This window comes from Oncorhynchus nerka, linkage group LG1, assembly GCF_034236695.1.
Source record: "Oncorhynchus nerka isolate Pitt River linkage group LG1, Oner_Uvic_2.0, whole genome shotgun sequence".
In the NCBI taxonomy this organism is placed as follows: domain Eukaryota; kingdom Metazoa; phylum Chordata; class Actinopteri; order Salmoniformes; family Salmonidae; genus Oncorhynchus; species Oncorhynchus nerka.
In genome coordinates this window covers 30,421,418-30,436,709 of record NC_088396.1, presented here as the reverse complement: position 1 = coordinate 30,436,709, position 15,292 = coordinate 30,421,418, and the positions used below count along the sequence as shown (strand labels likewise).

The 15,292-nt window shown below is 41.6% G+C and overlaps 1 protein-coding gene across 3 annotated transcripts in view; it reads right to left on the bottom strand.

The window, feature by feature from the left end:
* The window catches only part of LOC115129008 (LIM and senescent cell antigen-like-containing domain protein 1), a 109,761-nt gene that overhangs the window by 78,896 nt on the left and 15,573 nt on the right, over positions 1–15,292 (bottom strand). Inside the window, exon 1 of one of the 3 annotated variants that reach the window (XM_065017977.1) lies at positions 11,323–11,425. The exons of 1 other annotated variant lie outside the window; for it this stretch is intronic. Coding sequence is in view for 1 of the 2 variants with exons in the window: in XM_065017969.1 (XP_064874041.1) it covers positions 2,947–3,047 (101 nt within the window). In the remaining variant the exon portion in view is untranslated. Of the gene's footprint in view, positions 1–2,946; positions 3,259–11,322; positions 11,426–15,292 lie in introns of those variants that run through there. One more of the 3 variants, XM_065017969.1, reaches the window with a different exon arrangement.

Here is a 15,292-nt window from a genome sequence, read left to right as displayed (position 1 = left end):
TCTCCCCAGGCCTCCTATACCTTCCAAATCTTTGCCCAGGGCCTCAGGTCATCCTGGCTCCCCAAGAATCTTCCAAGCTTCCAGGCTAAGTATTTCTAAAAACCAGTCATTGTTTAGTTGTGATAGCCATCTAACAGTCCAACACCACAGTAGCTGTGCATTTGCCCTCCCAGAGGGTGAGGAATGAGTTCTGACAAGTATGTTTCCTGGATAATGCTGAGGCGGTTATGGTTTCAGCGAGGGCTAGGTACACAGATCAGACTGGACCTACTGGCTAAGGCTGCTAGGCTGCTAGCACTAAGGAGAATGCTAACCAAACAAACCCCCTTCTCCTGCTGCACTGGGTCAACAGTAGCCATGGTAATGGAGAAATATAAGGGCTGTGTTAGCACAACAACTAGAGGAAAACCTGTGGCTGTGCACCTCAAACCAATGCTCAGAAAAGTAGAAGAAAGAATACTCTAGGTGTTCTCTGTAGACATGTTAATTCCCTTTGTGCTAAGTGTACTGTATCTCAAACATTAGCAGACAGTTCCTCTCTGTTTTCCCATTGTTCCCAACATCCCTAAAACCTCTGCCCTGCCCCTCTGCCCTACTGGCATGACTCCACTGTTCCATTTCCTGCTGAGGGCAGAGTGAGAGGAGGAGGAGAGGGTTTGGGAGTATGTGTGACAACCTGGGAAGCAAGCTGCGTGGTCATGAGTCATGTGAAGGTCACATCACATGGCAGGGACACACCACTACAACCAAAGACGTCACAGAGACCAGGTGACTTTATGGTCTGTCCTGTCACTGGCTCAATTCTGCCGACCAAGCACTTCAGTGCATCATGTTTAGCAGTGAAGGCTGGTGTGTGTGTGTGTGTGTGTGTGTGTGTGTGTGTGTGTGATGCGTGGATTGACTCATAACCTGCAGTCCCCGCGGTTATATCCTCAGGGGGGTGGGTTGAATAAAGAGAAAACAATACCTCAAAAAATCCATAAATGTATAAATCTCATGCAATTTATAGGGTAATATTAGGCTACATTGAGGGTTTTCTTTCATTATTTTAGGCTGCCATTTTTGCATCAGCCTAAGCTAGGGCCTAATTGTACGCGCGGTTAATTATAAACATATGTGGACGGACCACTAGAGGGCAGGCTGGGCTCATGGATAGTTGCCCAACAGAGCCTGGGAGACAAGGTAACCAGAGTCAATTAAGCACAGCTGACGGTACTAATGAGATACTCTCCTTCCCCTATAAAAGAGAGAATGGAACCAGAAGAGAAAGGGGAAACTATCTCTGGAAGATGGCCACCGAGAGAGAGAAGCTGTGCTGAAAGAACCACTAAGACGGTGACAAAACCGTGATTTATGTTTGTTGTAGTTTAAAGATTATCCTATTGTGTTCTTGTTTCATCTGGAGAAGAAGAGGTGTGTTTTTCCTTGGAAGATTTTTCATTGATTATGTTTGAATGTTTTTGTTGACAAAATACTCTCAATAGAGAACCGTGTTCAATCAGAAAAACCTTTTTCCTGACTCGTTTATTCCACCTTCCCGCTTTAGAGTGACGCCTAATTACTTGGTACGCTCACACATAGTTGACTAACAAATAGCCTATCATAATGTTGGAAAGTATAAACATAGTTGACTAACAAATAGCCTATCATAATGTTGGAAATTATAAACATAGTTGACTAACAAATAGCCTGTCATAATGTTGGAAATTATAAACATAGTTGACTAACAAATAGCCTGTCATAATGTTGGAAATTATAAACATAGTTGACTAACAAATAGCCTATCATAATGTTGGAAATTATAAACATAGTTGACTAACAAATAGCCTATCATAATGCTGGAAATTATAAACATAGTTGACTAACAAATAGCCTGTCATAATGTTGGAAATTATAAACATAGTTGACTAACAAATAGCCTGTCATAATGTTGGAAATTATAAACATAGTTGACTAACAAATAGCCTATCATAATGTTGGAAATTATAAACATAGTTGACTAACAAATAGCCTATCATAATGCTGGAAATTATAAACATAGTTGACTAACAAATAGCCTGTCATAATGTTGGAAATTATAAACAGAAACATATCTAAGTTAGGCTAAATAAATCCTGCACCCTCTGTCAAAAAAAGCTACAGCACATGTTCTATATTAGCGGATTAGGGTTGGATAATATCACACAATATCACATATAGTCGGGTGGTTGCGGATGGGTGCAGGTGAACAACCACGACTACTGTGTGATATGATATAATATGGCTGTTCCTGGGGAGAGATATTCTCTCCCTCTATCGTCTCTGCAGCTGTATTGTGTTGTTCTCAGGTCACCTCTAAAAAGAGATTCGTCGGCATTCCTGACATTACAGACTGCTAATCACTGCATGATCAGGGGTGGAGAGAGAGGGAGATAGGGGGGGAAAGCGAGATAGAGGGAGATGAAGAGAGAGAGGGAGATAGGGGGGAAAGCGAGATAGAGGGAGATGAAGAGAGAGAGGGAGATAGAGGGCGATGAAGAGAGAGAGGGAGATAGGGGGGGAAAGCGAGATAGAGGGAGATGAAGAGAGAGAGGGAGGAAGACGTCGGGAGAGGGAGAGAAAGAGAGCAACAGAAACCCTTTACTCCAAACAGAAAATGTTCTGCAACATAAAACAGAGTTTCTATTGGACAAAATCAGGTAGGTCCCTCCCCGTTTGATTTGCTCTGTTTGCTTCCATTTGGTTCTTCAAATGGTAAACGGTTTTCTATATGTATACACTCTACCCTTTACTTCACACTCATACAGCACACAAAGGCCACACAGACCACGTTCTCTGCATCTCTTCAACACAGAGTTCACCAAGCATTAACCCTAATCACCCCCCCCTACAATACACTCTCTGACCTGCTGTCTGTTTACTCTGCAGAATCAAAGCGAGGGGGGTGTAGAGAGAAAATGTTCTCACCTGAGGCTATCAGGAGCTATGCTTCCATAGCTGTCAGGTCTCTCCTGTCTGCGTCTATACAGGTCTGAGTTAGACAACTCCTTCAGCCGCAGAGAGTTCATCCCTCCTTCCTTCCCTTCCCTCTGTCCACCAGGGTGTGGATAAACACTCACAATAATCCTCCTCGTGTATGTGATCAGTAAGCTCCAAGGCTCGACAGCCAACAACCACCACTGACCCCCACCAGTCTCCTCTCCAAGCCCAGAACGTCAGCTCACCCCTGGGAAGCCCTTAGCAGATCATTCCCCTCTCTCCTGTAACAGCAGGCTACTACATTACACACAACCTCTATCTCTGACAAACACACACCTCCAGGCACACACCCAAAGGAATAACCTATCAGGGGTGTGGCTCTGATCCAACACACCTATCAGCTCCTCGCTCTGCCCCCCTCCTCAGCCCCAGGGCAGGTAGAGATAGAGGGAAGAGGAGGAGGGATAAGGAGGAAGAATGGTAAAAAGGGTAAGATGCAGTTGTACTGCAGTAGTCTATTGTATATACCTCTCTTTCTCCCCCTCTCCCTTGTTGCTCCCTCCCCCTCTCTTGTCCTCTTTATGCTTGTCATCTTGCCAAGCTATCCAATGACATTCCCATTCTGATAGGATGTCAGTGTCCCCCCCATAGCCGGCCCTAGCCTTTTGAGGGCCCTATGCGAGCTTGCCCAACCAAATCTCTTTTGCCGTTTTAAAGCAAATGTCCGTCAATTGCACACATTTTGCCAAGACTTATGCCATGTTAATGATATCCGAGTGAAAGTGGCTAACAAAATCAATGGGGGCCCCCTGGAGGTCAGGGCCCCTAGGCACATGCCCTACGTGCCAGTCGGTATTTGCCCATGATTACTAAGTTTAGATAGCTGGCCAGACTAACTATAATTTGTTAGTTGACTCAACTCAATTTCGAAATTGCACCTTGTGTATTCTACTATCCTACTTATGTATGTAAGTTGAGACCCCCACTGTGTTCCAACATGTTTTAATATATTAATATATATTAATTGTGTGGGTCAGGGGCTCCCTAGCATCTGGAGGCCCTAACCAACCACCTATGTCGCCTATGCCTGGAGCTGGCCCTGGAGCCAGCCCCAGTCTCCATCTCCCTGTAGTCTCTCTTGATCTCCCGGGAGTTTCTTATGATCTCTCTGGAGTCTCTCATTGTCTCAACGTGTCTGTCTCTGCATCCGTCTGACTGAGAGAGAGGGTTTCTGTGATAGAAGAGAGCTCAACTGAACTGACAATACTGATTGACATAACGACTATTGCATTATACAATTTATCTCATCCTCTCAGATTTCCTCAAATACCAAACAGCCCCCTTGGAGCCCCACAAGATGAACCCATCCACAGCTGTCTGTGTGTACTCAGTGTGTGTAGTGTGTGTACTCAGTGTGTGTAGAGTATGTGTGTACTCAGTGTGTGTAGTGTGTGTATGTGTGTACTCAGTGTGTGTTGTGTGTTTATGAATGTACTCAGTGTGTGTAGTGTGTGTACTCAGTGTGTGTAGGGTGTGTATGTATGTACTCAGCGTGTGTAGTGTGTGTATGTATGTATGTACTCAGCGTGTGTAGTGTGTGTATGTATGTACTCAGTGTGTGTAGGGTGTGTATGTATGTACTCAGCGTGTGTAGTGTGTGTGTGTTTACTCAGTGTGTGTAGGGTGTGTATGTATGTACTCAGCGTGTGTAGTGTGTGTATGTATGTACTCAGCGAGTGTAGTGTGTGTATGTATGTACTCAGTGTGTGTAGGGTGTGTATGTATGTACTCAGTGTGTGTAGTGTGTGTATGTATGTACTCAGCGTGTGTAGGGTGTGTATGTATGTACTCAGCGTGTGTAGGATGTATATGTACTCTGCTCACTATGTACTTCACACCCTTATAGCATATGTTTTCTTTACACTGAACTCACACAGGAAACACGCACGCACGCACGCACGCACACACGCACGCACACACGCACACACACACACACACACACACACAGGGTCAGAGAAAGAGCCAGAAGAGTTCAGAGTTTACATTGACACCATGAAGTGGTGACAGAGTGATGGCCGCTCTGATCCCACATCAACACCCTTTCCTGTTCCTGTTTTCCAGTTTCCCAGTTAACCACATGTTACTCAGAGCGGGGTTGTCCTATGGTTATTTTGCATACAACATTCCCACAACGTTCTGGGAATGGTGCAGGATAGTGGCTTGGCTTTGGAACATTCTCAGCACATTTTTAAAAATGTACAAAATAATGTTATTTTCTTGGTATTTCATTACTTTAACAGAATGTTTCCTAAATTCAAAAGGCACTCGCACATCTGAGCAATCATTTTTGCAGGTGCATGGTAACAGTTGAACAAGATGAAGGAGAAAGGAAACAGCGCACTGCTCTTAATAGTATCACTGATCTTTAATAAGTTTACACATTGGCCTCAGAGCCTTCGTCTGAGCTTTTGTGAATTTCATCAAATTAGCACCCTTATGTAGACCTAGCGCCACCCACATCCGTTCCACATATTGAAAGGGATTGGAGGCAAAGGAAAAACAAATAAGTGCTACCAAATATAACAACATGTATTTCATAAATATTCTAATAAAGTGTGTAAATAAGATGTATTAAACACGTCTGTAAAACCACAATGAGGACTTATCAAGTTTTCATTAATCATTGGGTACATCGTACGAAAAACAGAGTAATCTTAAATAGGGACATAATTTATGTCCAAATTCACAACATACAACATACAACATACATAGACATTTCACCATTAAGACCTTTAGGAAATTATCTCCTGAGGGTGAAAATCCACAAACATTCTCTTTTACTCAGAGTATTATTGATATCACCTCCCCTGTCTGATATCTTAGCTTTCTCTACGCCACAAAATCTAGAGGTAGACATTTCATGCTTTAGGCCATTAAAATGTACTGCGACTGGATAATCCCTCTCGTTTCTCCTGATTGAACTTTGATGTTCACTAATTCTCTGTTTGAGAGAAGAGGGTTTACCGACATAGCAGAGCCCACATGGACATTTAATAATGTAAATAACATGGGTGGTGGGACACGTAATAATGTCATTTATTTGGAACCATTTTCCTGTGTGTGTGGCAGAAATACTCACACTTTATCATGTTGTTGCACTGTGCGCATCCTCTGCATTTATAGCTACCATTTGGTAGAGGGCGAAAAAGTGCCTGGCTGATTTTCTTTTGGGTCTGGCTGTTGGCATGAACCAATTTATCGCGTAAATTGCGACCTCTCCTATACACAATAAGTGGTGGATTTTTTAATTCAGCCGGCCAAGTTGGGTCCGATGATAAAATATGCCAGTGTTTCTTGACCACATCTCCCGAGTTCAAAGTATATGTAGTTGTGAACATTACGGAGTGTTCTTTAGCTTTAGTATATGTAGTTGTGAACATTACAGAGTGTTCTTTAGCTTTAGTATATGTAGTTGTGAACATTACAGAGTGTTCTTTAGTTTTAGTATATGTAGTTGTGAACATTACAGAGTGTTCTTTAGCTTTAGTATATGTAGTTGTGAACATTACGGAGTGTTCTTTAGCTTTAGTATATGTAGTTGTGAACATTACAGAGTGTTCTTTAGTTTTAGTATATGTAGTTGTGAACATTACAGAGTGTTCTTTAGCTTTAGTATATGTAGTTGTGAACATTACAGAGTGTTCTTTAGTTTTAGTATATGTAGTTGTGAACATTACAGAGTGTTCTTTAGTTTTAGTATATGTAGTTGTGAACATTACAGAGTGTTCTTTAGTTTTAGTATATGTAGTTGTGAACATTACAGAGTGTTCTTTAGTTTTAGTATATGTAGTTGTGAACATTACGGAGTGTTCTTTAGCTTTAGTATATGTAGTTGTGAACATTGCAGAGTATTCTTTAGCTTTAGTATATGTAGTTGTGAACATTACAGAGTGTTCTTTAGTTTTAGTATATGTAGTTGTGAACATTACAGAGTGTTCTTTAGTTTTAGTATATGTAGTTGTGAACATTATGTTCTTTAGCTTTAGTATATGTAGTTGTGAACATTACAGAGTGTTCTTTAGTTTTAGTATATGTAGTTGTGAACATTACAGAGTGTTCTTTAGTTTTAGTATATGTAGTTGTGAACATTACGGAGTGTTCTTTAGCTTTAGTATATGTAGTTGTGAACATTACAGAGTGTTCTTTAGTTTTAGTATATGTAGTTGTGAACATTACAGAGTGTTCTTTAGCTTTAGTATATGTAGTTGTGAACATTACAGAGTGTTCTTTAGTTTTAGTATATGTAGTTGTGAACATTACGGAGTGTAGCAGTTCATCTCGTGTTTGTAGCAGTTCATCTCGTGTTTTCCAACAGAATGTTTCCTAAAAGTTCAAACATGGCTATATTCAATTTGAATTTTAGGAATGTTCTAGCAATGTTCTCCAACTGGATTGACATTGGGAATGTTCTCAAATCTTTCAGAGAATGTTAAGAAACAACATTCTTCTTTGGGAATTACAGTACATCAGCATAACATTGTCTACAGTATTCCTCATGGTTCTATTTAAAGTCATGGTGTCAAATTGATCAGAGAACGTTCAGAAGTTTTTCATAAAAACCACAAGAAAACTTTAGTAATGTTCAAAGAAGGTTCAAAGAATGTTATTTTAAAACATATACATTCTGTTCTTAGCATCAACAAAACTCCATCTGTCCTCTATCTTGTTAAGTACAGTTGTGGCCAAAAGTTTTGAGAATGACACAATATTCATTTTCACAAAGTTTGCTGCTTCAGTGTCTTTAGATTTTTTTTGTCAGATGTTAATATGGAATAGTGAAGTATAATTACAAGCATTTCATAAGTGTCAAAAGCTTTTATTGACAATTACATGAAGTTGATGCAAAGAGTCAATATTTGCAGTGTTGACCCTTCTTTTTCAAGACCTCTGCATTCTGCCCTGGCATGCTGTCAATTAACTTCTGGGCCACATCCTGACTGATGGCAGCCCATTCATGCATAATCAATGCTTGGAGTTTGTCAGAATTTGTGGGTTTTGTTTGTCCAACCGCCTCTTGAGGATTGATCACAAGTTCTCAATGGGATTAAGGTCTGGGGAGTTTCCTGGCCATGGACCAAAAATATCTATGTTTTGTTCACCGAGCCACTTAGTTATCACTTTTGCCTTATGGCAAGGTGATGCATCATGTTGGAAAAGACATTGTTCATCACCAAACTGTTCCTGGATGGTTGGGAGAAGTTGCTCTCAGAGGATGTGTTGGTACCATTCTTTATTCATTGATGTGTTCTTAGGAAAAGTTGTGAGTGAGCCCACTCCCTTGGCTGAGAAGCAACCCCACACATGAATGGTCTCAGGATGCTTTACTGTTGGCATGACACAGGACTGATGGTAGGGCTCACGTTGTCTTCTCCGGACAAGCTTTTTTCCGGATGCGCCACAAAATCGGAAAGGGGATTCATCAGAGAAAATGAGTTTACCCCAGTCCTCAGCAGTCCAATCCCTGTACCTTTTGTAGAATATCAGTCTGTCCCTGATGTTTTTCCTGGAGAGAAGTGGCTTCTTTGCTGCCCTTCGTGACACCAGGCCATCCTCCAAAAGTCTTCGCCTAACTGTGCGTGCAGATGCACTCACACCTGCCTGCTGCCATTCCTGAGCAAGCTCTGTACTGGTGGTGCCCCGATCCCGCAGCTGAATCAACTTTAGGAGACGGTCCTGGTGCTTGCTGGACTTTCTTGGGCGCCCTGAAGCCTTCTTCACAACAATTGAACCGTTCTCCTTGAAGTTCTTGATGATCCGATAAATGGTTGATTTAGATGCAATCTTACTGGCAGCAATATCCTTGCCTGTGAAGACCTTTTTGTGCAAAGCAATGATGATGGCATGTGTTTCCTTGCAGGTAACCATGGTTGACAGAGGAAGAACAATAATTCCAAGCATCACCCTCCTTTTGAAGCTTCCAGTCTGTTATTCAAACTCAATCAGCATGACAGAGTGCTCTCCAGCCTTGTCCTCGTCAACACTCACACCTGTGTTAAAACCTCTTAAGTCGACCCTCTACTTTTTCGAACATTCTGTTAAAAATCGCGCAACATTTCAGCGCCCTGCTACTCATGCCAAGAATATAGTATATGCATATGATTAGTATGTGTGGATAGAAAACACTCAGACGTTTATAAAACTGGTTAAATCACGGCTGTGACTATAACAGAACGTGTGTTTCATCGAAAAGTGCAGGAAAATCTGATCACTGAAAATGGAAAAATATATCCATGCGCCACTTCAACCCATTGATAAAGGTGAACCACATTAAATGGGGCCGAGGTTGCAATACCTACAGCTTCCACACGATGTCAACAGTCTTGTCATTTGCCTACTATTTGTTTCTTGGTCAAACGGACGGAAGGCAGCGCCTTTCTTCCGGTCTCCGACCGGATATTTTGGTTGAGATTTATCCGGACATTATTTCCAGACGTACAGCTATAGAATATACATCGCCTCGTGATAAATTTGATCGCTTATTAACGTTTACTAATACCTAAAGTTGCATTACAAAAGTATTTCGAAGTGTTTTGTGAAAGTTTATCGTCGACTTTTTTAATTTAAAAAAATGACATTACGTTATAAAACGCTATTTTTTTCCTTGATCACACAGTCTTCATAGATCGATATCTAGGCTATATATGGACCGATTTAATCGAAAAAAATACCCAATAGGGGACATCTAGGAGTGCCAACAAAGAAGATGGTCAAAGGTAATGAATGTTTTATATTTTATTTGTGCGTTTTGTGTAGCGCCGACTATGCTAATTATTTTGTTTACGTCCCCTGCGGGTCTTTTGGGGTGTTACATGCTATCAGATAATAGCTTCTCATGCTTTCGCCGAAAAGCATTTTAAAAATCTGACTTGTGGCCTGGATTCACAACGAGTGTAGCTTTAATTCAGTACCCTGCATGTGTATTTTAATGAACGTTTGAGTTTTAACGAGTACTATTAGCATTTAGCGTAGCGCATTTGCATTTCCAGATGTCTAGATGGGACGCCTGCGTGTCAGGTAGGAGCAAGAGGTTAACAAGAGAATCACTGTCATGATGTCAGCTGGTCCTTTTATGGCAGGGCTGAAATGCAGTGGAAATGTTTTTTAGGGATTCAGTTCATTTGCATGGCAAAGAGGGACTTTGCTATTAATTGCAATTCATGTGATCACTCTTCATAACATTCTGGAGTATATGCAAATTGCCATCAAACTGAGGCAGCAGACTTTGTCATTCTCAAAACTTTTGGCCATGACCGTATGTTCAGGAGTGTTGGCTGCGCCTACTAATTGGCCACACCTGATCTTAACGAGTGCTTGTTTCCTTTGAAATGGGGTCTGTTTGAATAGACTAAAATTAACTGCTTTGTATGAGTTAAAAATAACATCACGTGCAAGCTCCATCCTGGTGGCACAGTGGACTAATTCTATGGATAGAGAACAGGAGATCATAGGTTTGAATCTCACTGACACCATGCCACAAAATAAATATGTTTGCATGATTAATGCCTAAGCTAATTTATTTCCATGGGTCCTATCTGTGCTTGGAGTTCAAAACAGTTAACCTAAGCTAGCACTGTTATAAAAATTCTTATTGAAACATGTTCTCAGAATGTTATTTAATTACCATAAAATAAACTATAATTTCCGTTCTCAGAAAGTTAATATAACCTGCCAGGAAAACTTTAAAGGAACCATAGTAAAAAGTTCTCAGAACCTCCCTGCAACCTAAAGGTTAACGTTCCTAGAACAGGCAAAATGTTCACTTCCGTTCTCTGAATGTTTAAAAAACTTTCAGTTTTACCATTCAGGAAACGTATGGTTTCGTTCCCAAAACCAATGGGAAACCAAAACCTTTAGTTCCCACAGCTTCCAAGGAACAAAATGTGCAAGCTTCGTTGGGACTTTATTGTGTGTGTGTTTGTATATGTGCGTGCATGCTTGTGTGCATGCGTGCTACTGCAGACAATATCACAATCCCTAACCCCACCCATATCAGACCGATGTCAATCTCTACACCCACATGAGAGCAACCCAATCAAACATCTGCAGAAGATCTGCAGAAGGTGATGTCACAAGGACCTGTGACATTAACAGAAAATAACAGTCACAAACAAACACACAGACAGAGAGGTGCAAAAAAGAGAGAACCAGAGACACAGGCAGGTCCTGGTGTAGCAGAGGACTAGACTGGCTAAGACATTTGAAGGTATAGGCCTACAGCAACTAAACAATGACCCACACAGACACAAGGAAAAAACAACCGTCCAAAATGAAGATGAATGAAATGTAATGAAGTGGTATACTTACCTTTTACTCAGTGCTGAGGTGTGTTGAGTCTGCCCACAGAATATTATGAGAATATGCTATAAGCTGATATTGTTCCTCTTACTCAGAGGATGTTATTGGCTAATACAGTGAGAGAGGGAAGTGTGTGTGTGTGTGTGTGTGTGTGAGAGATATTCATGCCATAAGGCTAGTTCTGTCTCTAGAGTCAACATGCCCAGCAGCTTTCACCTTCATTAGCCTGCCTTAACCTGCACTACATTCCACACACACACACACACACACACACACACACACACACACACACACACACACACACACACACACACACACACACACACACACACACACACACACACACACACACACAAACCTCCCCTCGGGTTCCTCTAAATCAGGGATGGGCAACTTTGATGGGGTGGGAGCCACAAAAAATCTGAACTCATGGCCGCAGTGGCTCGCGGGTCTGTGTACCCACATCCATATCCACACATGCAGTCAGAGATGGCCCTAGCCTTTTGGGGACCCTAAGTTAGTCTAGCTGGCTAGACTAACTTACCAATCTAAAAATGTTTAGCTGACATGGGTAAATTGAGTGGCTGTCAGGGACTGACATAATAACAGAAAAACTCCTAATGCACAACCAAATTTAGAAAAAATGCACTTTGTGTATTCTACTATTCTAACTCTCAGCAGTAAATTGGGCAGGGTATTTGGCAGGGTAGCTGGGGTGTCGGCCGCCCGCCACCTTCTGGCTGACTGCAACACTGACACAGTGGAGTACTGTCCTTGAGATTTACTTGGTTGCTTCGCAGATATAATTCATTATTTCTATGGAAGAAGATATGTGATATTTGAATAGATTTTGCCAAAAGAAATAAAAGAGTGATATCAGCCAGTGTAGGAAAGCCAAGTAACATTATGTCCAAATCCAACAGAACATGAAGATACTGCCACTTTCTGGACTTAACAGGTACTGCAGTCTTATTGACAAATACTACAGTCGACTCTGTTCTTACGGCCATCTAGTTTAAATATTTGAGATATTTCTTTCAAAGAGACATTGAATCAATATAACTGAGACGAGCAAAAAACCCACTAATACATTGTTTTCTCTACAATCAAGATCTGATACTGCATAGATTGTGTAGGTTACATGTAGAAGAAACAGAATACTATAACATAGTATGTGTTACCAAAGTATTTTGTTAGGCTGCTGTGTGGTTGTTGTTGTTTGTGTTGTCACCACTAGTGTCCCTAATGTGTCTGTTGCCATGTCTCTCTGCTCAGCCATATCACTTCCTATTTGGCTGCCTGTGTGTGTGTGTTTTTGTGTCATGGTGTGGTAGTAGATAGTGGCTCAGAGACCCTGGACTATTTTAGTGTGGGGAGAGTTTGTTATGCAAAGCGTAATATGCTGGCACCTGGCAGGCATGACAAGTGTGTGTGTGTGTGTGTGTGTGTGTGTTAGTGGCTGACTGTCTCAGGGTGCAGTCCTGTGGTAATAGTAAGGGCTAGATTAGGGACAGGGCTAGGGAAAGAGTAAACTGTGTATATTACAACATATCATCTACATTTACATTTACATTTAAGTCATTTAGCAGACGCTCTTATCCAGAGCGACTTACAAATTGGTGCATTCACCTTATGACCTCCAGTGGAACAGTAGTGCATCTAAATCTTTTCAGGGGGAGGGGGGGTGAGAGGGATTACTTTATCCTATCCTAGGTATTCCTTAAAGAGGTGGGGTTTCAGGTGTCTCCGGAAGGTGGTGATTGACTCCGCTGTCCTGGCGTCTATCGTCTATCTATGTTTATTGTGTGGGTCACAGGAGGATACCAAGAAGAGGTTTTGGTGTTGGATCACTCACATTCCTAGACTGACTGACAGTCACAGAGAAGTTTGGGAAGCAGAACCACTGCTCGTCTCAATTCACTTCACCACTGCTGCTGTCTACTGTGACCACCAGAGGGGGCTGTATACATGTGTAAGTTACCAACCTTAGACTGAGGAGTGGCTTCCATCTGGCCACTCTACCATAAAGGCCTGATTGGAAGAGTGCTGCAGAGATGGTTGTCTTTCTGGAAGGTTCTCCCATCTCCACAGAGGAACTCTGGAGCTCTGTCAAGATTGGGGTCAACTCCCTGACCAAGGACCTTTCCCCCCCGATTTCTCAGTTAGGCCTGGCGACCAGCTCTAGGAAGCGTCTTGGTGGTTCCAAACTTCTTTCATTTAAGAATGATGGAGGCCACTGTGTTCTTGGGGACCTTCAATGCTGCAGACATTTTTTGGTACCCTTCCCAAGATCTGTGCCTAGACACAATCCTGTCTCAGAGCTCTATGGACTCTTCCTTCGACCTCATTGCTTGGTTTTTGCTCTGACATGCACTGTCAACTGTGGGACGTTATATAGAGGTGTGTGCCTTTCCAAATCATGTTCATTTAATTGAATTTATCACAGGTGGACATCTCAAGGACGATCAATGGACACAGGATGCACCTGAGCTCAATTTTCGAGTCTCATAGCAAAGGGTCTGAATACTTATGTAAATAAGGTATTTCTGTTTTGTATTTTTTTTATGCTGTGTTCTGCTTTGTCATTATGGGGTATTGTATGTAGATTGATGATTGAATCCATTTTAGAATAAGGCTGTAATGTAACAAAATGTAGAAAAAGGGAAGGGGTCTGAATACTTTCCGAATGCAATGTAAGTGCTTGGATTTTTTCAACTTTGGAGAATCTCTCGTAAAATGGGTAAAATGTACATACAACAATCTTCTATGACAAAAAATAAATAACAGTTACTTCTCTTTGAATTGCCAAGAGGTGTAAAACAAGGTTGTTCTTTGTCACCATACCTATTTAATATGGCCATTGAACTGTTAGCTTTAAAATCAGATCAACAATAACTTTAAGGGGCTAAAAAGGAATGGATTAGAGACAAAAGTATCAATGTACACCAATGATTAAAGCATTCTCTTGAGTCCTCAATCTTCATCCTTGAAGAGCCTTATTGAAGACCTGGATAATTTCTCCAGTTTCTTTGGACTAAAACTCAACTATGATAAGTATACTATATTATGGATTGGGTCTCCAATAGATACAGTGGGGCAAAAAAGTATTTAGTCAGCCACCAATTGCACAAGTTTTCCCACTTAAAAAGATGAGAGAGGCCTGTAATTGTCATTACAGGTCCACTTCAACTATGACAGACAAAATGAGAAAAGAAATCCAGAAAATCACATTGTAGGATTTTTAATGAATTTATTTGCAAATTATGGTGGAAAATAAGTATTTGGTCACCTACAAACAAGCAAGATTTCTGGCTCTCACAGACCTGTAACTTATTCTTTAAGAGGCTCCTCTGTCCTCCACTCGTTACCTGTATTAATGGCACCTGTTTGAATTTGTTATCGGTATAAAAGACACCTGTCCACAACCTCAAACAGTCACACTCCAAACTCCACTATGGCCAAGACCAAAGAGCTGTCAAAGGACACCAGAAACAAAATTGTAGACCTGCACCAGGCTGGGAAGACTGAATCTGCAATAGGTAAGCAGCTTGGTTTGAAGAAATCAACTGTAGGAGCAATTATTAGGAAATGGAAGACATACAAGACCACTGATAATCTCCCACGATCTCGCAAGATCTCACCCCGTGGGGTCAAAATGATCACAAGAACGGTGACCTATAGCCCAGAACCACACGGGGGGACCTAGTGAATGACCTGCAGAGAGCTGGGACCAAAGTAACAAAGCCTACCATCAGTAACACACTACGCCGCCAGGGACTCAAATCCTGCAGTGCCAGACGTGTCCCCCTGCTTAAGCCAGTACATGTCCAGGCCCGTCTGAAGTTTGCTAGAGAGCTTTTGGATGATCCAGAAGAAGATTGGTAGAATGTCATGTGGTCAGATGAAACCAAAATATAACTTTTTGGTAAAAACTCAACTCGTCGTGTTTGGAGGACAAAGAATGCTGAGTTGCATCCAA